The sequence below is a fragment of the Salvelinus alpinus genome, chromosome 37 (assembly GCF_045679555.1).
Source record: "Salvelinus alpinus chromosome 37, SLU_Salpinus.1, whole genome shotgun sequence".
Lineage (NCBI taxonomy): Eukaryota > Metazoa > Chordata > Actinopteri > Salmoniformes > Salmonidae > Salvelinus > Salvelinus alpinus.
The window spans coordinates 4,153,465-4,177,138 of NC_092122.1; the positions used below are offsets into that span (position 1 = coordinate 4,153,465).

Below are 23,674 nucleotides of genomic sequence, written 5' to 3' on the forward strand. Positions count from 1 at the left end.
AATTAGCCTCGGTCCGACATGATGACACCTGCAAAGGCGGGGTCATTGGATGACTCACGCCCCCTCTCAGTTCGAAGTGCTGCCCTTTAGTTTGTGGAAAATTCCATGGGCCCAATAAGACTGGTTCAAAAAAATTCTTCAATGTTTTACCTAATTTGTCTGCATGCCAGCAACCCAACATTCAACTGAACTTAACTTTATAATTGAGTGAGGCGAGGGGACTGGGGGGGATTTAAGAATGTGACACAGAGGTGTTTGGAGGTTAGGGAAGTGTGATTCACGACAGCCTTCGGCCCTAAATGATCCACTTGTCTGACTTTCACACACAGAAAATATATAGACTGAGTGTTTTGGCCCGAAGGATGGGCTTCCCTGAAGTATGTCCATTAGGTGCCAGACCTGGTCGTCTGGTCGTGTTACTGTAAATGACGGCAACCTCATGTTGTGAAACCAAACCTAGACTGGTGAACTCACTGGCCATATAATTAGCTTTTGTGTGTGTGTTTTCTCAATTACTTTATCATACTTGAACACATTGTTAATGGTTTTCGGGTGGGAACAAGAAAGCCAAGTACAGTAATTCATGCAGCTGTGAGAAAACAAAAGCTGAGACAAATCAAAATGTACAAAAGGCCCACCAGGGATATTTTATGGATAGGAATCTCTGGGTGGGTGTTTTGCTGAAAAACCTATAAAGGATATATCAATCCCTATTGTAATACAGTCTGGACTAATAACATAGTTTCCATAGTGTGTGAAAAAACAACTCCCCATTTTATGTCAGTGACATACAGTCTGTAATAATATAATAATTTGTAATAATTGTCTTTGGATTGTTTAAACAAATGCCCCCCCCCCCCCCCCTGAGTATTATCGTAACTACTGAAGATGAGCGGTTGACAGTGAATCAGTGAATCAATACAAAACAGTGAGCTCATGTCTCAGCCTGAGATGGTGTTCTGCCAGGTTTAGTGTCTTGACTTATTTATTCCTCCCTCTGATGTTCCGTGCTGCCAGTGTAACCTCACGAGATAGGATGTGGTCTCTTCCCTACACAGTGTCTCCCGTCATTGCCACATTGATGGGAGTGACTGGGAGGTGCGCAGGTTATACATCCAGACAGAGTTGGCGGCCACAAATCTGCCCGCCCAAAATCTCCTCTGTCATTTTAGGACAGGCCCCTACAGGGAAACCACTGTCCTCAGTCATTCTCATACACATGTTATATCAGGTGTCTCCCTGCTGCATAGCTCACTTGTACTAAATACAAGATGACTCAGCTTGCGTCTGAGGCTGAGTGAATGTTATTTTCTCTGGCAAATGGAGATTTCCATTTAAAAAATAGAACTATCTACCACAAAGGGCGATACCTACCATAAATGGTCAGTTACTGTTGATCGGTATGTAGCTTATTCTTCAGAATTTAAATTCTGAATTGAGAGATACATTGAGGAGTCCATTTTAGGGTTGTAAAATTCCGGTAACTTTCCCAAAATTCCCTGGTTTTCCGGAAATTTGGGTTGGAAAATTCCGGATTTCCTGCTTATTCCCTCCTGATTTCAGGAACCTTCCAACCAGGATTTCTGGAAAACTAGGGAATTTTGGGAAAGTTACCCAAATTTTGCTACCCTAGTCCATTTATCTTTCTATGAGCCAATGTGTGTCACCTAAACAGAGTACAGTTGAAGTCGGAAGTTTACATACACTTAGGTTGGAGTCATTAAAACTCGTTTTTCAACCACTCCCCAAATTTCTTGCTAACAACCTATAGTTTTGGCAAATCGGTTAGGACATCTACTTTGTGCATGACACAAGTAATTTTTCCAACAATTGTTTACAGACAGATTATTTCACTTATAATTCACTGTATCACAATTCCAGTGGGTCAGAAGTTTACATACACTAAGTTGACTGTGCCTTTAAACAGCTTTGAAAATTCCAGAAAATTATGTCATGGCTTTAGAAGCTTCTGATAGGCTAATTGACATCAGTTTTGTCAATTGGAGGTGTATTTGTTGATGTTTTTCAAGGCCTACCTTCAAACTCAGTGCCTCTTTGCTTGACATCATGGGAAAATCAAAAGAAATCAGCCAAGACCTCAGAAAAAAATTGTAGACCTCCACAAGTCTGGTTCATCCTTGGGAGCAATTTCCAAACGCCTGAAGGTATCACGTTCACCTGTACAAACAAAAGTACGCAAGTATAAACACCATGGGACAACGCAGCCGTCATACTGCTCAGGAAGGAGCCGCGTTCGGTCTCCGAGAGATTAATGTACTTTGGTGCGAAAAGTGCAAATCAATCCCAGAACAACAGCAAAGGACCATGTGAAGATGCTGGAGAAAACAGGTACAAAAGTATCTATATACACAGTAAAACGAGTCCTATATCGACCTAACCTGAAAGGCCGCTCAGCAAGGAAGAAGCCACTGCTCCAAAACCACCATTAAAAAAGCCAGACTACGGTTTGCAACTGCACATTGGGACAAAGATCGTACTTTTTGGAGAAATGTCCTCTGGTCTGATGAAACAAAAATAGAACTGTTTGGCCATAATGACCAAGCCGAAGAACACCATCCCAACTGTGAAGCGTGGGGGTGGCAGCATCATGTTGTGGGGGTGCTTTACTGCAGGAGGGACTGGTGCACTTCACGAAATAGATGGCTTCATGGGAAAATAAAATTATGTGGATATATTGAAGCAACATCTCAAGACATCAGTCAGGAAGTTAAAGCTTGGTCGCAAATGGGTCTTCCATATGGACAATGACCCCAAGCATACTTCCAAAGTTGTGGCAAAATGGCTTAAGGACAACAAAGTCAAGGCATTGGAGTGGCCATCACAAAGTCCTGACCTCAATCCCATAGAAAATTTGTGGGCAGAACTGAAAAAGCATGTGCGAGCAAGGAGGTCTACATACATGACTCAGTTACACCAGCTCTGTCAGGAGGAATGGGCCAAAATTCACCCAACTTTTTGTGGGAAGCTTGTGGAGACTACCCGAAAGAGTACCCGAAATGTTTGACCCAAGTTAAACAATATAAAGGCAATGCTACCAAATACTAATTGAGTGTATGTAAACTTCTGACCCACTGGGAATGTGATGAAAGAAATAAAAGCTGAAATAAATCATTCTCTCTACTATTATTCTGACATTTCACATTCTTAAAATAAAGTGGTGATCCTAACTGACCTAGACAGGGGATTTTTACTAGGATTAAATGTCAGGAATTGTGAAAAACTGAGTTTAAATATATTTGGCTAAGGTGTATGTAAACTTACGACTTCAAATGTATACCTATTATCTGGGTTCTAAAGCTCTTTGTACTATTTTTAGGGATTTCAAGTGGTTGACTCACTAGTGTAAATGGATTGTGTAATCATGACTATATCACTCACAGAGTTTGAAACTGGATTATAAATTCACAATTACACTTCCAACTCATACACATACTAAAGTTGTTTTCAGCCTATGGATGCCTATGATGGATGCAAGCTCGATTGTGTTATCTTGCCAGTACAGCTTGGGGCTGTAGTTTCAAGATCTCTCAACACGGTTGGCACTGATGTCCTAGCATCCTCGCGTCTGTCGAAGAGTAGAGCGCTGTGATGATCAACACCAACAAGGCAACATCCAGACCGGCGGTCTCTGTTCTGTTCAGTCCTGTCCGCTGACAGCCAGACGAAGGGTGGATAAAACGATAGCAGCAGCTGCCTTTGCCCGAGCTGATCTGTCAGGACTGAGCTCACGGCTGTGTGCATACTCTGGCTGTGTGCCCTCTGCTCTGACTGAACATCTCTCTGCTTATCTAAATGTTTTCTCTCAGTGTGTGTCAGGAAGAGTCTGTGTTTTTGTACCCAGGCCCACCTTATAACTCTGATTTTATGTTGTACCGTAACGACTGCAGTAAAAATGTTAAGTGATGTCACAGACACACCCCATTCATGTTGTTCAGGTAATGTACTCCTCAGAAGAATACTTTATAGACAAATTAACAATTTTTGTCATACCATATCACGACTTGACATGCCATATTATATTATTAACACCGCCATAACACCAACTGGCCAGGTTTCTCTAGTGTAATATATACGTTTGTGTCAGAATGCATGTCACTGATGTGATGGCTTTGATACTGTCTAATCTAACTAACTATAGAGAACGATGACGCAAACTCTCCAGCGAGTCTATATCTCATTTCTGTGTGCCATTTCAAACAAGTGGGGGGAAAAATGAGAGATGTAGAAAGTGGTTTCAAACTGGATAAACCCTCTCTGTAGATGACATTCCCATCTAACAATGCTATCAGGGGATCGATCAGTGGCAAGAATGTGTTTAAAGAACATGTTTGAAGTCGTCTGTTGACGTTTCATCCTCCTCTCACATTGCACACCACGCTATGAGAAAGCCCATGATGTCTGCGGTGGGGCTGGGTTGTCTAAACTCATCCCAAGAAGCTGTGGCTGTGGTCTCTCGCTTTCTCATTTCCCAGAACTTCTCTTTTGTGTAATAAACCAACATTCTTCAGAAAATACCTCATGCTTCCCTAAATTGGGAGGCTTTAAGTTCAATGTGGTAGTTCCATAATGGTCTTTGAGAAGTCTTTCTCTTTAAATTAGGTTTTGATTCTATACCATACGCCAGGTCTGAGCTATGCCTCGCAACTAAGTTTAGGGAGGAACTTGTGTTTTGCTTTAAGTAGTCAGTCACTCACATGCACCTTACAGTTCAATCATAGCCAATTCATAGTCGTGGAGCCCTTGTCAATCATAGTAGGTATAGATAGACACTGGTTGTCATTATAGGGACCTCAGTGTAGCTCTAAAATGCTTTCCCTGCTCCACAGCCCTGTCACGCTAACCATTACGATATCAAGGTTGCTCTTCAGAGAAATCTTCTATCCATTTAGTTGGTATTAGGACTAATGCATACTGCATGTCCTCTCCTCTGCCGGTGGTTTTCCAGACTGTGGTAACGTTCTACTTTGTCTTCTTTTCCAGGTGACAACACCAACGTTCCCCGTGGTGGTCAAGATGGGCCATGCCCATGCCGGCATTGGCAAGGTAAGCCCCCCCCCCCCCCCAACACACACACACACCACCACCACTAAGGTGTGGGCACCACCTAGCCGCTCATCTCTCCACCCCACCATTACATGTCTAGTCTTGATTTGTTTGTGTTTGTAATGCTAACCTATTACATACTGTGCAGTTAGGAGTTGAGCTGTACATAACAGACCAGGCTCCTTATCTCTTCTCTGTGTATCTCTGAGCTTGCCAAAGTGATGATGGCATGACATCCCTTCCATAAGCAGACTATCAGTCTCGTGGAGAAGGGTGTGAAGCTGAGCTGGATCTGGTCCTTGTCGAAACCCATGATCTCACAGCCTGTCTGATAGGAAGGGACTTTGGGGGATTTTTCAGGGGGTTTACATGTTACTAAGGAGTTAGGGAGGAGATGTGGGCATGACATGGGCTGGAATAGTAAAGGGCTTACATGTGTTACATATATATACTGTATGTTACAGGAGAAGGTCAATTTGGGAAATATATACGTTTCCCGTAACAACTTTGAAACAGGAAAGGAGCCAGCATATATTACAAGTTAAATCAGTTGACAGACAGTGAGCTGGGTATGGGTCGTATCAGGACAACTTATCTGGATGCTGATCAGTGTCGGGATCTGAAGACCTCTTCTAGTTAACTCATTAAGGCCTGGATATGCTACTGCAAGTGTGAGTCTGCAGCGGTGCAAAAAATAGACAAAACTAGATCATGCATATATCCTCATTTCTCCTTATATCTTATTGCTCCTCTTTGTTTCACCATGTTGTTCTACGGGCCATGTTGTTCTACAGTTCATCCTCCATTGAATACAACATTCTAAACTCTGGAGAGAAGCCGTCTCATAACCCCAAGACTATTTTTCTCATTAGACCATTGTAAATAACAACAAGGATTAAAACAAGCATGTGACTGTTCGCCCCTGGGGCACCCAGGCACCGGGCAGGCAGCATAACAACTAGCTAAGTGGGTCATTAGCAAGTGGCACCACCACAGGGTGCGCGCAAACACACAGAGAAGCAAGCAACATACACACACACACTTTCAACAGCATGCAGTTCAGTGAACAGCCAACCAAAGTGAGTGATTACTAGCCCCAAATGGAGCCCACCTTCCTCACATATAATACAGAACCTCCCGGGCCGAGTATATGTGCGTGCACACAGTACACAGGGGGAAGCACTTCCTATACGTTTATCCCCCCTTTCCATCTGAAGGTCTGGGTGGGGTTTCCTCTTTTACAGGAACCTGGAGTGCTATAGAGTTCCCACATGCCCTCTGGATCACTTAGCATAGGCCCATTGTAGACCACTCCCCTGACCTCACAGAGGACTTAGAACTGGGGGAGAGAAGAGGGTCTGGATGTAGGCCATTCAAGTGCTTCACATGGCTTTTAAGTTGAGCTGAGAGACTCTTGACAAAAGACATTGGTTAAAATTCAAGTATCTGGAGTTGTAGAATTGGGACTAGGACTATGGCCAGTGTTACGATTTTCAGTTGTTTTAACACTACGTTTGCTTAACCTAATGTAATGAAGTGCAGAGGGTTTTCACTTCAACAGTTCTTTATGATCTGTAGCCTAAGTTAAATGTTACGGCAACATCTTTAAGGTTGACAAGGTGAATAACGTTAGAAGTAGCCAATCATGATCTTTTTTTTATCTTCCCATCCTAGTCTAACGTCAATCCATTTTGTTGTTGTTTTTTATGATATCAGATCTCAGAGAGAGACCTTTACAGCCTGTCCATCGCATGGAGTTGTTAATCCTGGTTTGGGGAGTTAAGAATTGCTCACTAAAGGGTAGACAGGCTTAACAGACACTAGAGAATATTTCATAACCATTGAAACTGGGCAGTGTCCAGAATCACGTTGCTTTCCACCTCACCCAGCTCTTGATCCAACTGCCAGTACATACCCTCTTGATTACCTTATGGTTTCTGCGTCCAGTATTATAGTTTACTTTATTTACACCATGGTTTGGCTTCTTTTTCTCTGGCTCTCCAGAGGTATTGGGTTATACCTTTGGAACCACAGTGGGTAGCCAAGTACACAAATACTTTCCTCATGTGAACAGAGGAAAACCATTTCCCCCTTGTCTAGCTACCTCCACCTCTATGTCAAACATACTCAAGATGCTAAGTACGAATCTTAACAAGTAGTTATGACAAACAGAGAATGAAATGCCTCATCCAAAAAGTGGGCCAACTCAAGCCCTCCCTTATACAGTGGGGCAAAAAAGTATTTAGTCAGCCACCAATTGTGCAAGTTCTCCCACTTAAAAAGATGAGAGAGGCCTGTAATTTTCATCATAGGTACACTTCAACTATGACAGACAAAATGAGGGGGAAAAATCCAGAAAATCACATTGTAGATTGTTTTATGAATTTATTTGCAAATTATGGTGGAAAATAAGTATTTGGTCAATAACAAAAGTTTATCTCAATACTTTGTTATATACCCTTTGTTGGCAATGACAGAGGTCAAACGTTTTCTGTAAGTCTTCACAGGGTTTTCACACACTGTCGCTGGTATTTTGGCCCATTCCTCCATGCAGATCTCCTCTAGAGCAGTGATGTTTTTGGGCTGTTGCTGGGCAACACGGACTTTCAACTCCCTCCAAAGATTTTCTATGGGGTTGAGATCTGGAGACTGGCTAGGCCACTCCAGGACCTTGAAATGCTTCTTACGAAGCCACTCCTTCGTTGCCCGGGCGGTGTGTTTGGGATCATTGTCATGCTGAAAGACCCAGCCACGTTTCATCTTCAATGCCCTTGCTGATGGAAGGAGGTTTTTACTCAAAATCTCACGATACATGGCCCCATTCATTCTTTCCTTTACATGGATCAGTCGTCTTGGTCCCTTTGCAGAAAAACAGCCCCAAAGCATGATGTTTCCACCCCCAGGCTTCACAGTAGGTATGGTGTTCTTTGGATGCAACTCAGCATTCTTTGTCCTCCAAACACGACGAGTTGAGTTTTTACCAAAAAGTTCCATTTTGGTTTCATCTGACCATATGATATTCTCCCAATCTTCTTCTGGATCATCCAAATGCTCTCTAGCAAACTTCAGATGGGCCTGGACATGTACTGGCTTAAGCAGAGGGACACGTCTGGCACTGCAGGATTTGAGTCCCTGGTGGCGTAGTGTGTTACTGATGGTAGGCTTTGTTACTTTGGTCCCAGCTCTCTGCAGGTCATTCACTAGGTCCCCCCAGGTGCCATTAATACAGGTAACGAGTGGAGGACAAAGGAGCCTCTTAAAGAAGAAGTTACAGGTCTGTGAGAGCCAGAAATCTTGCTTGTTTGTAGGTGACCAAATACTTATTTTCCACCATAATTTGCAAATAAATTCATTAAAGATCCTACAATGTGATTTTTTGGATTTTTTATCCCTCATTTTGTCTGTCATAGTTGAAGTGTACCTATGATGAACATTACAGGCCTCTCTCATCTTTTTAAGTGGGAGAACTTGCACAATTGGTGGCTGACTAAATACTTTTTTGCCCTACTGTATATCTTTACCATAGTAGACCTCTTCATCGCACGTCTCCCGGGTGGCGCAGTGATCTAGGGCACTGCATCGCAGTGCTAGCTGCGCCACCAGAGTCTCTGGGTTCGCGCCCAGGCTGGGCTGGGTTCGCGCCCAGGCGCTGTCGCAGCCGGCCGCAACCGGGAGATCCGTGGGGCGACGCACAATTGGCATAGCGTCGTCCGGGTTAGGGAGGGTTTGGCCGGTAGGGAGGGTTTGGCCGGTAGGGATATCCTTGTCTCAGTATGTAAAAAAAAAAAATGTAATAAAAATGTATGCACTCTACTGTAAGTCGCTCTGGATAAGAGCGTCTGCTCTTGGCCGGTAGGGATATCCTTGTCTCAGTATGTAAAAAAAAAAATGTTATAAAATGTATGCACTCTACTGTAAGTCGCTCTGGATAAGAGCGTCTACTAAAATGTAAAATGTTGAGAATTGGGCCACAGGAGAGAAGAAGAGATGAGCTGAAAGGAGAGAGGAGTGTGGGTGGGAAAGTGAGAGCATCAGTCCAATCCGTCCCTGTCCACAACAGCGCCTCACTGTTGCCACCGACTCCCACTGCATGGTGGATGAATCATAATACCAAAGATAACAGCCAGAGGGGATGATAATGAGAGTCAATGGAGGGAATATGAAGGGAATGTCCAGGACCCTGGCTGCTATCATCATACATCATATGGATGATGTACATTCAGACAGCTATACATTACAGGCTGTTGATTTATGGCTGTCTACTACTCCTCTGCCCCTTTTCCTGTGGTCTGAAGGAGTTTCTGGAGTGTTGTAATCCCTCTTTTGTTAGCTATCGATACAGACATATCTGGTTGGTAATTGAGTGTCTTAGGCATAGTGTGCCTGTCAGTTATTATATTTCATCAGACCTGTTTACATTAAAAAGACAAAAGATACTGTAGATTAGCATGTACTGTATGAAAAAGGAGTCTACAGAATTGGACTGTTTGTACCTCCTTGGATAAGTTGTGGGTCGATTGTATTTAGCTACTGTTTGTCATTTCCATCAAAATGTTGTCTGGCATATTAGTGGTGGAAGAGGTGAGTTTACCCCCTTACTATGTAAAGGGATTTTGAGCACCTACTATAGGTGGAAACGCGCTATATAAATGCTGTCAATTATTACTGTACTGTCTGTATATGAAGTCATTGTGTACCTGATGAACTCTCATGGATGTGAGAAACATGCAGCTCCTAAAATCCTAACATTTTCCAGAGAGGAAGCTTTTCATTGTCCTGTCTGTGTTGGATTTACATTCCTGTGGGATTGTAACAGTCTACTTCAGCTCCTGTCTCATCGCTTTTATAGCATGTTTGGTAATTAACCATCACAAGGCACCAATTAGGCATATCTTCCTGCCGATGAACTAATTAGTAGCGTCTTCCTGTTTCAGATCAAAGTGGAGAACGAACTTGACTTCCAGGATATTACCAGTGTGGTGGCGCTGGCCAGAACCTATGCCACCTCTGAGCCATACGTCCTGTCTAAGTACGACATCAGGATCCAGAAAATCGGCAACAACTACAAAGCCTACATGTAAGTATGATGTAGTCTCTACGCTGTGTACACTGGGTTTTGTCTGTGACTTGGACATGTCAGCAATGAATGTGACTAGAAGGAAACTATATGGCTTGCATGTGAATGACTTTACCAGAGAGAGAGAGGGGGAGAGATATACATGGAAACAGAGACGGATGAAGGGAAACAGAAAAAGAGACAGAGAAATAGAGAGATGGCTAGAGAGACAGAGACAAGCCCTAGAATAGTCCATCCTGCATACCAATATGAGTGTGGGAATTGGCCCATGGTACACCCTTCCCAGTCAGTGGAGCCGTGCAGGGCTCACCTACACAACAGCACCTTCTCTACCCAGGGACAACAACCAGGGTTGCACCCTGAACGGGCATTCCATTCTGTCTCCCAGAGGGAAGTGACAGGATCAGCCTTACAGTCTCAATCTGAGTTTGAACTAATATAATCTTCTCTGAGTAACCAGCCACTTCAATTTCAAATGCTCAACAGCACCCTCTTGAATACAACAGACCTTTGCAATAAATGTAAAACAGCATGCACAGTAACAATGAAAGTGTGAATCTACGCCCTTTCTACTTTCATGTTTCTCAATCCGAACAATTATTGCTTCACTAAAAGGAGTGGAATTTACCTCCTTATCTCAACTTATTTCCTCGGCACCAGTCATGAAAGCACGTCTCCAATCGACCGTTACACAAACATAATATAGGCGTACATTGCGATCGTCATCAGTGTAGAATTCAACGATAACATTTTCCCCTCAGGGTCTTCTGTTGAACTACAAAAACAAAACACAATGACTAAGCTAGCTGACCCATTGCTTTCCATTCCGGTCCAGAGAATAGCTGAAAGCCTGATTAATTTCCTTGATTTTCTCTTGGATTTGGTCTCACCTTTTCTAGGAGGACGTCCATCTCAGGCAACTGGAAAGCGAACACAGGCTCAGCCATGTTGGAACAGATTGCTATGACGGACAGGTAAGCTGGCCTATAGACACTCGGTTAGACCTAACAGATAAGCCTTATTATAAGAGATTCTGAAAGCTGTAAAGATGTGTTATTGTGTTTATTCATTTGCACACAAGTAATTACAAGACAATGTGATGAGAGTTTAGAAGGCAAGTGAAAAGTGCATGTATGACACCCCCCCCCCTTTCAAATATTTATATAACGAAACAAACAGAAAATGATATCCTGAAATGTCATACAGTTAAACAAGATCTAAAGCATTTTACCTGCAGGCTTTAAGTAAAGTGTTACCAAAAGTTGTTTTTCACTGCCCAGGTCTGTTTTGTAGTTGACAATGACAGTTGTGGATGTCACTGTGTTCCAGATATCGCGTGTGGGTGGACTCCTGTGCCGAGATGTTCGGGGGCCTTGACATCTGTGCTGTGAAAGCCGTCCACGGAAAAGATGGCAACGACTACATTATCGAGGTCAGTTGATTCTTAGCATGTCTTAGCAAGTACTGTATAAGAAAATGAGACAGTATCTCTAGGCCTTCTTGTTCGGGGTAAAAAACAAAACAAACACAAGACATATCTCAAACAGACAGCCCATATCATGATCACTGTATGTGATCATGATATGTTCCTAATATAATATTTGCCAGCCTACATACAGCTAGAGGTAAATTGTAGTTATCAAATATTCTGAAGAATGTTCAGACAACATGTGGTGTTCAACATGTATGCTAACCCAGTTTGAATTGCATGAGTTATAATGAGCTCTTTAAACAGGGCGTGAGTAACAATGGATGATGATGAAAGATCATGTCAATTCCAGAAATATGTTTAGTAAATCAGATTTCTCTGGTGGGCGATATCGTTTTCAAAGTCGTCATGAAGTAATAGATTGCATTGACAGACAAGAGTTTGGCGGGCGATGGTGGAGGAAGAGGGCGCAGTCGGGATAGATCAGGCATGATTAGTCTGAGTCAGAGCAATGAAAGAATGATTACGCTGTTAGACCAAACACAACGATCTGAATTCATACAAAAGGCATGGCTAGCCGGCTGCCCACGCTGTCTGTCTGTCTGTCTGTCTGTCTGTCTGTCTGTCTGTCTGTCTGTCTGTCTGTCTGTCTGTCTGTCTGTCTGAAGTCATAGATAACTGAGGACCATAGAGATCAAATATAGTGTTCTATTCTGTGGGGAGGACCGTGTGTATTCAAATCTGTGAAACTCAAGGGTTAGATAGACACAGACATACTGAGAAACAGAGATCTTATCATTGGAGTCAGTTGTGGTACTCTTACAGTGCCTAAAGAAAGTCCACCCCCCCCCCTTGGGTTTCTTCATATTTTGTGTTACAATGTGCAATTAAAATGGATTTAATTGTTATTTTTCGTCAACGATCTACACATAATACAAAAAAAGATGAATGAAAAATAAAACACCAATATACCTTGATTAGATAAATATTCGCCCCCTGAGACAATACATGTTAGAAACACTTTTTTTAATAAGACCTTTGCACACCTGCATTGTGCAATATTGCAATACTGCATTGTGCTTTTCAAAATTCTTCAAGCTCTGTCAAGGTGTTTTGGGATCATGGCTCTTCAGCAATTTTCAAGTCTTGCCATATATTTTCAGGCAGATTTAAGTCAAAACTGTAACTTGACCACTCAGAAACATTCATTGTTTTCTTGGTAAGCAACTCCAGTGTAGATTTGGCTTTGTGTTGTAGGTTATTGTCCTGCTGAAAGGTGAATTCCTTTCCCAGTGTCTGGTGTAAAGCAGACTGAAGCAGGTTTTCCTCTAGGATTTTACCTGTGCTTAGCTCCATCCCGTTTCTTTTCATCCTGTAAAACTCCCCAGTCTTTGCCGATGTCAAGTACACCCATATCATGATGCAGCCACCACCATGCTTGAAAATAAGGAGGCAGTTACTCAGTGATGTGTTGTGTTGGATTTGCCACAAACATAAGGCTTTGCATTTCCTGTAGGCCAAAAAGTGCATTCCTTTACCGTGTTTTTCTGCAGTATTACTTTAGTGCCTTGTTGCATACTTTTATTTTATTTTACCTTTATTTAACTAGTCAGTTAAGAACAAATTCTTATTTTCTATGACGGCCTAGGAACAGTGGGTTACCTGCCTTGTTCAGGGGCAGAACGACAGATTTACTAGTCCGACGCTCTAACCACTAGGCTACCTGCCGCCCCTATACAGTGAGGGAAAAAAGTATTTGATCCCCTGCTGATTTTGTACGTTTGCCCACTGACAAAGAAATGATCAGTCTATAATTTTAATGGTAGGTTTATTTGAACAGTGAGAGACAGAATATCAACAAAAAAATCCAGAAAAACGCATGTCAAAAATGTTATGAATTGATTTGCATTTTAATGAGGGAAATAAGTATTTGACCCCTCTGCAAAACATGACTTAGTACTTGGTGGCAAAACCCTTGTTGGCAATCACAGAGGTCAGACGTTTCTTGTAGTTGGCCACCAGGTTTGCACACATCTCAGGAGGGATTTTGTCCCACTCCTCTTTGCAGATCTTCTTCAAGTCATTAAGGTTTCGAGGCTGACGTTTGGCAACTCGAACCTTCAGCTCCCTCCACAGATTTTCTATGGGATTAAGGTCTGGAGACTGGCTAGGCCACTCCAGGACCTTAATGTGCTTCTTCTTGAGCCACTCCTTTGTTGCCTTGGCCGTATGTTTTGGGTCATTGTCATGCTGGAATACCCATCCACGACCCATTTTCAATACCCTGGCTGAGGGAAGGAGGTTTTCACCCAAGATTTGACGGTACATGGCCCCGTCCATCGTCCCTTTGATGCGGTGAAGTTGTCCTGTCCCTTTAGCAGGAAAACACCCCCAAAGCATAATGTTTCCACCTCCATGTTTGACGGTGGGGATGGTTTCTTGGGGTCATAGGCAGCATTCCTCCTCCTCCAAACACGGCAAGTTGGATTGATGCCAAAGAACTCAATTTTGGTCTCATCTGACCACAACACGTTCACCCAGTTGTCCTCTGAATCATTCAGATGTTCATTGGCAAACTTCAGACGGGCATGTATATGTGCTTTCTTGAGCAGGGGGACCTTGCGGGCGCTGCAGGATTTCAGTCCTTCACGGCATAGTGTGTTACCAATTGTTTTCTTGATGACTATGGTCCCAGCTGCCTTGAGATCATTGACAAGATCCTCCTGTGTAGTTCTGGGCTGATTCCTCACCGTTCTCATGATCATTGCAACTCCACGAGGTGAGATCTTGCATGGAGCCCCAGGCTGAGGGAGATTGACAGTTCTTTTGTGTTTCTTCCATTTGCGAATAATCACAGAAACTGTTGTCACCTTCTCACCAAGCTGCTTGGCGATGGTCTTGTAGCCCATTCCAGCCTTGTGTAGGTCTACAATCTTTTCCCTGACATCCTTGGAGAGCTCTTTGGTCTTGGCCATGGTGGAGAGTTTGGAATCTGATTGATTGATTGCTTCTGTGGACAGGTATCTTTTATACAGGTAAGAAACTGAGATTAGGAGCACTCCCTTTAAGAGTGTGCTCCTAATCTCCGTTCCTTACCTGTATGAAAGACACCTGGGAGCCAGAAATCTTTTTGATTGAGAAGGGGTCAAATACTTATTTCCCTCATTAAAATGCAAATCAATTTATAACATTTTTGACATGCATTTTTCTGGATATTTTTGTTGTTATTCTGTCTCTCACTGTTCAAATAAACCTACCATTAAAATTATAGACTGATAATTTCTTTGTCAGTGGGCAAACGTACAAAATCAGCAGGGGATCAAATACTTTTTTCCCTCACTGTACATACGCATGTTTTGGAATATTTTTCCAACATTTTTATTCAGTATATTTGTATTGTTCTTTTCACCTTATTGTGGAGTCATTACAATGTTGTTGATCCATACTCAGTCAATGGCCTCATGGTGACATCCCTTAGCAGTTTCCTTCCTGCAGCTCGGTTCAGAAGGACGACTGCATCTTTGATGTCTGTGTGTGTCTTATTTGTTATTGGTACCAATCTACCAATCACTGCCCTTCTTTATGAGGCTTTCAAAAAGCTCCCTGGTCTTTGTAGTTGAATCTGTGCTTGAAATTCAATACTTGACTGAGGGAACTTACAAATGTTCTATGTACTGTATGGAGGACAGAGGAAGGGGTAGTCATTAAAAAATGATTTTACACAGTTTGAGTCCATATAACTTATTATGTGATTTGTTAAGCCAAATTTCACTTCTGCACTAATTTAGGCTTGCCTAGACAAAGGAGGTGAATACTTATGCAATTACTATTTTAGTTATTTAATTTTTTACAACATTTACATTTAAATCTATTTCAATTCCACTTTGTAACGCAACAAAATGTGAAAAAGTTCAAAGGTTTATCATACACTACAGTTGAGGAACAATGGGAAAGTAATTCTGCTTTGAAAGTTGATACACTTGCTACCCCACTTTTGTGAAAATAGCCCTTGAATATTTTTGGGACTTCTACTGGAGAGCTCTTCTTTGTTTATAGCCATTCAGCATCGTACACACCCTCTTAAGCCATAGCCCCACCCATCTCTTTAAGGATTCACATGTGAGGCCATGTGCTAAACAGAGTGAGTATGGTAGTGTACTAAACAATCAAAGTTGCCAAGACTAAATGTATTTTTATACTACGTTTATACTACGTCTATCGACATGTCTGTAGACAGTTGTCGCAGTGACATCATGAACATTCTACTGTCGTCCGACATCAAACTTGTCGTTGTCGTTATGAAAAAGTATAAACACAAAAACGACAGTTTGCATGACATCAGCAGCCTGGTGGTCCAAAATAGCATAACTGGTGTATTTTAACACCAATAAACCCATCTGTTTAAAAATGTATTTAGTATTTGTCAATCCAGCAAATCAGGCAACCAAAAGCAACTTTCTAAACAATGTTTTGGTTAGTTTCTAGCTTGTTAGCTAGCTAGCTAATGTTAAGTTAGCTAGCTAGCCTGTTAAAATAATGTCATATCAAATAGCTGACAACGTCTTAACTTTAGCTAATTTTATATTCATTATTACAGGAAAAGAAACTCACAACAAGATCATTATTTACAAGTTAATGGAGAGCTAATTACAGATAATAGCTTACGGTTGTGAGTGTGACAAAACGAAAGCAGGGCATTCTACCAGAGAATTTTAGAACTTGGACAATGTCTCGTTGGCCTAACGTTATATCCCAAATTGACTTTGGTGCAGGTCATGTTGTTCTTCATATTACCGTCCCTGGTAAACACAGACTATATCAAATAGAATCAAAGTTTATTTGTCACATGCACAGGATACAGATGGTCTGAAAATGTAGCTAGCTAGACTCTCTTACCTGTATATATGGATGAAGACTTCTCCCTCTCTGCCATGGTTGCCCTTAGTTTGAAGATGTAATCCGGAGACAGGTATTCTATTCAACAGCCTTCTGTGTGTTCTCTTTTCAACTCCCTCTGCATATTTGCAATCAAACGCCATCATTTTCTCCATCGCCTTAGCTATCATACACTGCTTCCACCTTGCATTCCACTGATTTCGAAACTCGGTCCTCCAGAAAGTGGAGACCAACACTTTTTCAGTTCTTGAGAACCACCCAATGAGAGTGGTACAATAAGTGTCTTTGTGCGACAGACATTATCACACCCAATAACAACCTCTGGCCGGGTTTACTTTGGGCTGCTGGGCAGCACGGCATGGTGAGCACTTGTTGCTGTAGAACACATCTGTTTAAAAGGAGCAGATACACCGTTACACCGACCAGGCACTTCCTGTTGTTCCACTTAGCTCACATTGACTCCAGTCAAGGCCTATAGCTACAACCACGCACAATACACAGAGATAACTGCATTGCCCTAACCTGACGTTATTGGACAAGCGAAGAAACAGGCAGACATACACACAGAAGCTTCGGCAGACCGAGATACGTGCATGGCCGTGACCTGACGTACTGTATTGGGACTGGTAAAAACATGACGTAGTGCAGCCGTCTCAGTGCTTAGGTAGCCCCATCTCTCACAACCCGCCCAGCGTCTCGTTTCCTCCAGACAAGCCTGGTTTATCTCCTCTCACAGGGCAGTTTATGGACCGACCGGTGGGAAGAGGAAGGGGTGGGATAGGAGGAAGAGGAAAGAGCTGGTTGTGTGAGAGTGTGTGTGGATTGGACAATCGAGACAATTCAGAGGGGTGCGTGTGTGCGCGCGCATGTGTGTGCGTGCTCGTGCGCACGTGTCTGTTTGTGTGCGTGTGTGCATATGCATGCTTATGTGTGCTAGCTCGCACCTGTTTGTGTGTGTGTGTGTGTGTGTGTGTGTGTGTGTGTGTGTGTGTGTGTGTGTGTGTGTGTGTGTGTGTGTGTGTGTGTGTGTGTGTGTGTGTGTGTGTGTTTGCTGCACACCTGCACAGTTGATTTACAGTGCAACTGCCAGCTGTTGTGAGTAACTGTCCCTGGTGCAGCAGGCCAAGCTGAACCCATTTGTAAGCCATTGTTTTTGATGAATAGTTCTGTTCCCAGTGTTAATTTATTTCATATAGCAGGTGTTACCTATACTTTTGATCTCATGGAAAACACAACAGAATTGATTTACTATGCCAATTTAACCTACTTTTCTTGGTTGCATTCCATAAATCATTAGACTTTTCCAGTTGCAGAGGGTGATTAGACATCATTTCGGTGCTAACCTGTTTGTGATATGGTATACTATAGGCTATTGTATTTATGTATCTACCACAGTATAAATTTGTTCAAAAACACATTTTCTGGCATTCTTCAACGGTCCTTATTAAATATAAGTCATTAAACTCACTGTACCACTGAAAGGAGGAAATTAAGGACAAGCAAACAATGGACTCCTCTGTGCTTTTCCTCTCAACACATTACCATGTACTAATACAGCAATGGAAGTTAGGAACACTCATAAATGTTAGTTAAAATGAGATAAACACTTCATAATGGGTTTATCTTAAAACAACAGGAATGTTCTCGTACAGGAACCGAAACCAGTTTTGCTTTGACTGACCTTTAACCTTGAGAGATTACTGATGAGACCGCAAAATGTTTTAGCTTTATACTCATTCACATAAACAGTTTTCAAAACGCTTAAGAAGGGTATTTCCGATCTGCATCGTCATCTCAGATCACACACACACACATCACCCTCCAATGTGGTTTGTTTATGTGCAATCCCCTCATGGGCAGTTAGATGTAAAATGACCTCTCGGCCCGGTACTCTGAGATGTCCATATTTAGCTTGCTCTCTTAGCCTGATGTTTCTAGGGTGGAGGCCAGCCTCCCACCTACCCATCTGTCATCCTCTTTCTCTCTTCCCATTGTGGGAAGGGCTTATAACCAATGTGTGTGTGACACACTGCATTCTTATTTGAACGGCCCACGGGGTCTTAGAGGTCTGAGACAGACAGGGATCGCAGCAGTGACACAGTCACGTAACAATGTTCTGTGACAAGGAGAGTTCTACACACACAGACACACACACACACACACACTGTGGCGGCAGGTAGCCTAGCGGTTAGAGCGTTTTGCCAGTAACTGAAAGGTCGTTAGTTTGAATTCCAGAGGCGACGAGGTGAAAAATCTGTCTGTGCCCTTGAGCAAGGCACTGAACCCTAACGTCTCCAGGGTCGCTGTTGATAATGGCAGACCTTGGCTGTGACCCCACTCTCCGAGGGTGTCTCAGGGGGTGTTGGGATATGTAAAAAGCACACGTTTTATAAGCAACCACCAAATTACACACACCCCTCGACTTGGTGGCATTTAATTAGTGTGAATGGGAACATAGCAATATTGCTGTTTGTGTTCCAGACAGACATTACACATGGTGCCAGGTCGCAGTTGTAAATGAGAACTTGTTCTCAACTGGCCTACCTGGTTAAATAAAGGTGAAATAAAAAAAATGGTGACACCTCCCATTAATGAAAAGTAATGGGTGTTTACATTCGCTTCATATAGAATCCACTGGTACTGATCTCAACATGTGGGTCATTCCACTAATTCGCTGCCTTTTTGAGTGTAAGAAGTGAAGTTCCATGGCAGAAATCTGCTCAAGAGGGGTTGGAACCCGGTGTAAATCAGTGATACCTCGCAACACATCAAACCGATCAAATACCTTGCTTGGGCGGAGCTCCAGATTAGTTTCGTAGGAGCAACAGTTGTGAGGACAAAGAAATTCAACAAAACAAGCACTGGTAACAAAACATTTTGGAGATGCATGACATATGATAAGCTGCGAAACGGATTCACATAGCTGATATACTGAGAGAGAGCGACAATCAAATATAACAGATTGGAGATCTTACAACTCGACACAAAGGAAATGTTCATTTGAGAACACAACACAGAAACATAGACCCACTAGAGACAGAACCCCTTCCCCTCTTTATTGCTGCATTGTGATATGTGATTAATCAACATAAACACTAGTTCATTTCAAATTATATTTTAACAATTAAAACAATTAAAATACCACACCGTGGCAGGTAGGCTAGCGGTTAAGATCGTAGGGCCAGACGGATTGCCAGTGCGTGTACTGCGAGCATGCGCTGACCAACTGGCAAGTGTCTTCACTGACATTTTCAACCTCTCCCTGTCTGAGTCTGTAATACCAACATGTTTTAAGCAGACCACCATAGTGCTTGTGCTCAAAAACACTAAGATAACCTGCCTAAATGATTACCGACCCGTAGCACTCACGTCTGTAGCCATGAAGTGCTTTGTAAGGCTGGTCATGGCTCACATCAACATCATTATCCCAGAAACCCTAGACCCACTCCAATATGCATACCGCCCCAAAAGATCTACAGATGATGCAATCTCTATTGCACTCCACACTGCCCTTTTCCCACCTGGACAAAAGGAACACCTATGTGAGAATGCTATTAATTGACTACAGCTCAGCGTTCAACACCATAGTGCCCTCAAAGCTCATCACTAAGCTAAGGACCATGGGACTAAACACCTCCCTCTGCAACTGGATCCTGGACTTCCTGACGGGCCGCCCCCAGGTGGTAAGGTTAGGTAACAACACATCCGCCTCGCTGATCCTCAACACAGGGGCCCTTCAGGGGTGCGTGCTTAGTCCCCTCCTGTACTCCCTGTTCACTCATGACTGCATAGCCAGGCGCGACTCCAAAACCAGCAAAGTTTGCCGATGACACCACAACAGTGATCACCGACAACGATGAGACAGCCTATAGGGAGGAGGTCAGAAACCTGGCCGTGTGGTGCCAGGACAACAACCTCTCCCTTAACGTGATCAAGACAAAGGAGATGATTGTGGACTACAGGAAAAAGAGGACCGAACACTGTCATCGACGGGGCTGCAGTGGAGCAGGTTGAGAGCTTCAAGTTCCTTGGTGTCCACATCACCAACAAACTAACATGGTCCAAGCACACCAAGATAGTCGTGAAGAGGGAACGACAAAACCTATTCCCCCCCAGAAGACTGAAAAGATTTGGCATGGGTCCTCAGATCCTCAAAAGGTTCTACAGCTGCACCATCGAGAGCATCCTGACTGGTTGCATCACTGCCTGGTATGGCAACTGCTCAGCCTCCGACCGCAAGGCACTACAGAGGGTAGTGCGAACGGCCCAGTACATCACTGGGGCCAAGCTTCCTGCCATCCAGGACCTCTATACTAGGCAGTGTCAGAGGAAGGCCATGAAAATTGTCAAAGACTCCAGCCACCCCAGTCATAGACTGTTCTCTCTGCTACCGCACGGCAAGCGGCGCCAAGTCTAGGTCCAAGGCTTCTAAACAGCTTCTACCCCCAAGCCATAAGACTCCTGAACACCTAATCAAATGGCTACCCAGACTATTTGACTGAAACGGAACCCTGCACACCCAGTAGACCTACAGCAGGGTTGGTCTGATCCGATTGTAATAGGTTTATACACTGTGTGATGTTTAACTGTATTTTTTGTGTACATTTGTTAACATACAGTGCCTTCGGAAAGTATTCAGACCGCTTGACTTTTTCCACATTTTGTTACAGCCTGTTACATTCTAAAATCTATTAAATAGTTTTTTTCCCTCATCAATCTACACACAATACCCCATAATGACAAAGCAAAAAAAATGTAATTGTTTTAAAAATGGAAATATCACATTTACGTAAGTATTCAGACCCTATACTCAGTACTTTGTTCAATCTTGGTTTCATCAGACCAGAGAATCTTGTTTCTCATGGTCTGAGAGTCCTTTAGGTGCCTTTTGGCAAACACCAAGCGGGCTGTCATGTGCCTTTTACTGAGGAGTGGCCTCCGTCTGGCCACTCTACCATAAAGGCCTGATTGGTGGAGTTGCTGCGGAGATGGTTGTCCTTCTGGAAGGTTCTCCCATCTCCACAGAGGAACTCTGGAACTCTGTCAGAGTGATCATCGGTTTGGGTTCTTGGTCCCCTCCCTGACCAAGGAAGACACTGTGTTCTTGGGAACCTTCAATGCTGCAGAAATGTTTTGGTACCCTGCCCCAGATCTGTGCCTTGACACAATCCTGTCTCGGAGCTCTACAAACAATTCCTTCGACCTCATGGCTTGGTTTTGCTCTGAAATGCACTGTCAACTGTGGGACCTTATATAGACAGGTGTGTGCCTTTCCAAATCATATCCAATCAATTGAATTTACCACAGGGGGACTCCAATGAAGTTGTAGAAACATCTCAAGGATGATCAATGGAAACAGGATGCACCTGAGCTCAATTACAAGTCTCATAGCAAAGTGTCTGAATACTTATGTAAATAAGGTATCTGTGTTTTATTTTTAATACAGTTGCAAAAAAAATCTAAATAACTGTTTTCACTTAGTCATTATGGGTTAATGTGTGTAGATTATGAGGAAAACATGTATTTAATCTATTTTAGAATAAGGCTGTAACGTAACAAAATGTGGAAAAAGTCAAGGGGTCCGAATACTTTCCGAAGGCACTGTAGGTAGGTCTACACATATTACTCATGGCATATAGGATATAACCTTAATCTCTTGGGAAATTCATTGGGACCTCTTCCTTCATCTGCAAACAGGCTTTCATTGCTTTCGATATCTGAGGACAGAAAAAAATCACGAAGAAACAGGCTTCATTATACTCAAATTTGACAGCACTAAATATGATGTTGCTATTATTTGTTGAGGGCACTGCTCTCTACTGGCTACAATCATACCTCACAAACCGGACCCGCTACATCTCCCTCAATGGCCACACTTCAGACTCAGCTGCAGTTATAGAGGGTGTCCCTCAGGGCTCTGTGCTGGGTCCCTTACTCTTCCTCATCTACATCCTCCCCCTTGGTCAGATCCTCTGTCACTTCAACCTTGACTTCCACTGCTATGCCGATGACACCCAGATCAACCTCAGCACCAAATCCCTCCTCAACCCACCTCTGACCCACATTGAATCCTGCCTCTCTGCAATAAAAACAACACTTCCTTAAGCTCAACAGTGATAAAACAAAACAACTCCTCCACCCTCACCAAAGCTGGCAACCTCACCCTCATCATTGACGACACCACTGTCTCTCCCTCCCTCCATGCACTAAACCTTGGCGCAATCCTGGACTCCAAACTCTCATTTGCCCACCACATAAGACAGACTGTCAAAACCTCATTCTCCCACCTCCGCAACATTGCCAAAGTCAGGTCTTCCTTCTCCCGTCCTGCCGCTGAAACTCTCATACGCGCATTCATCTCCTCCCGTCTTGATGACTGCATCTCACAACTCTCCAGCATCAACTCAAGCTCCCTCCATAAGGTTCAAAATTCTCCTCACCCACACCAAGTCCTGGCAGCACTTCGGTGACAGGGCCTTCTCCAGGGTTGTTCCTAGGCTCTGGAACTCCCTTCCTCCAGCCATCCATGACTCAGATTCCATTACTATCTTTCGGTCTCTCCTAAAGCCCCACCTCTTTGACAAGGCCTACCCTTAAGGCTCCCCCTTCCACACACCCGTACAAGCAAAGAAATATACTACCAAGACACTTCTGTCTTCACCATACTGAGCAGCACCTAACCCTTACCCTCCCCCTTACCCTACACCGGGTTCATATCCAAATCCCAAATCCCAACCCATACACTGATTCATTACACTCTTTCCCTTCTTTGAGCCCACCCCTCTCTTTATTCATGTTTTGTTTAGTCTGGTGCTTTGATTTGACTCCTGTTGTTTTTCTTTTTCATTTCTATAATTGTAAAGCGACTTTGGGTCCTTGAAAAGCGCTATATAAGTATGTATATGTATTATTATTATTATCAAGCAGTTTTCGACTGAAATCGTTTGCGCGGATAGTTCGACAACATCTGTGTGAGAATTTTGGCACACATACTTAGGCATGCATCTGGCACTTGCCATTTCACATAAACATTACACACTATCATAGAAATCACTTAGCTAAAGTAATCAAACAACAGTAGCCTCTTTGGAGTTTCTGTATTGCCCGGCCGAGTACAGAGTGCACCATTTCCAACCCGTAATCTTTCCATTCCAGAATACAGTGTCCAGACCAGCAGCAGAGAACACTGTGCAGCCCAATAAAAGAGG

At 43.2% G+C, this 23,674-nt stretch overlaps 1 protein-coding gene across 2 annotated transcripts in view; it reads left to right on the plus strand.

Moving 5' to 3' along the window:
• LOC139565803 (synapsin-3-like) overlaps positions 1-23,674 on the plus strand; it is a 128,107-nt gene that overhangs the window by 98,068 nt on the left and 6,365 nt on the right. For both annotated transcript variants that reach the window (XM_071386384.1, XM_071386383.1), the window contains exons 7-10: positions 5,002-5,064; positions 9,999-10,141; positions 11,041-11,115; positions 11,471-11,573. In XM_071386384.1, the coding sequence (XP_071242485.1) occupies positions 5,002-5,064; positions 9,999-10,141; positions 11,041-11,115; positions 11,471-11,573 (384 nt within the window). The remainder of the gene's footprint in view (positions 1-5,001; positions 5,065-9,998; positions 10,142-11,040; positions 11,116-11,470; positions 11,574-23,674) is intronic.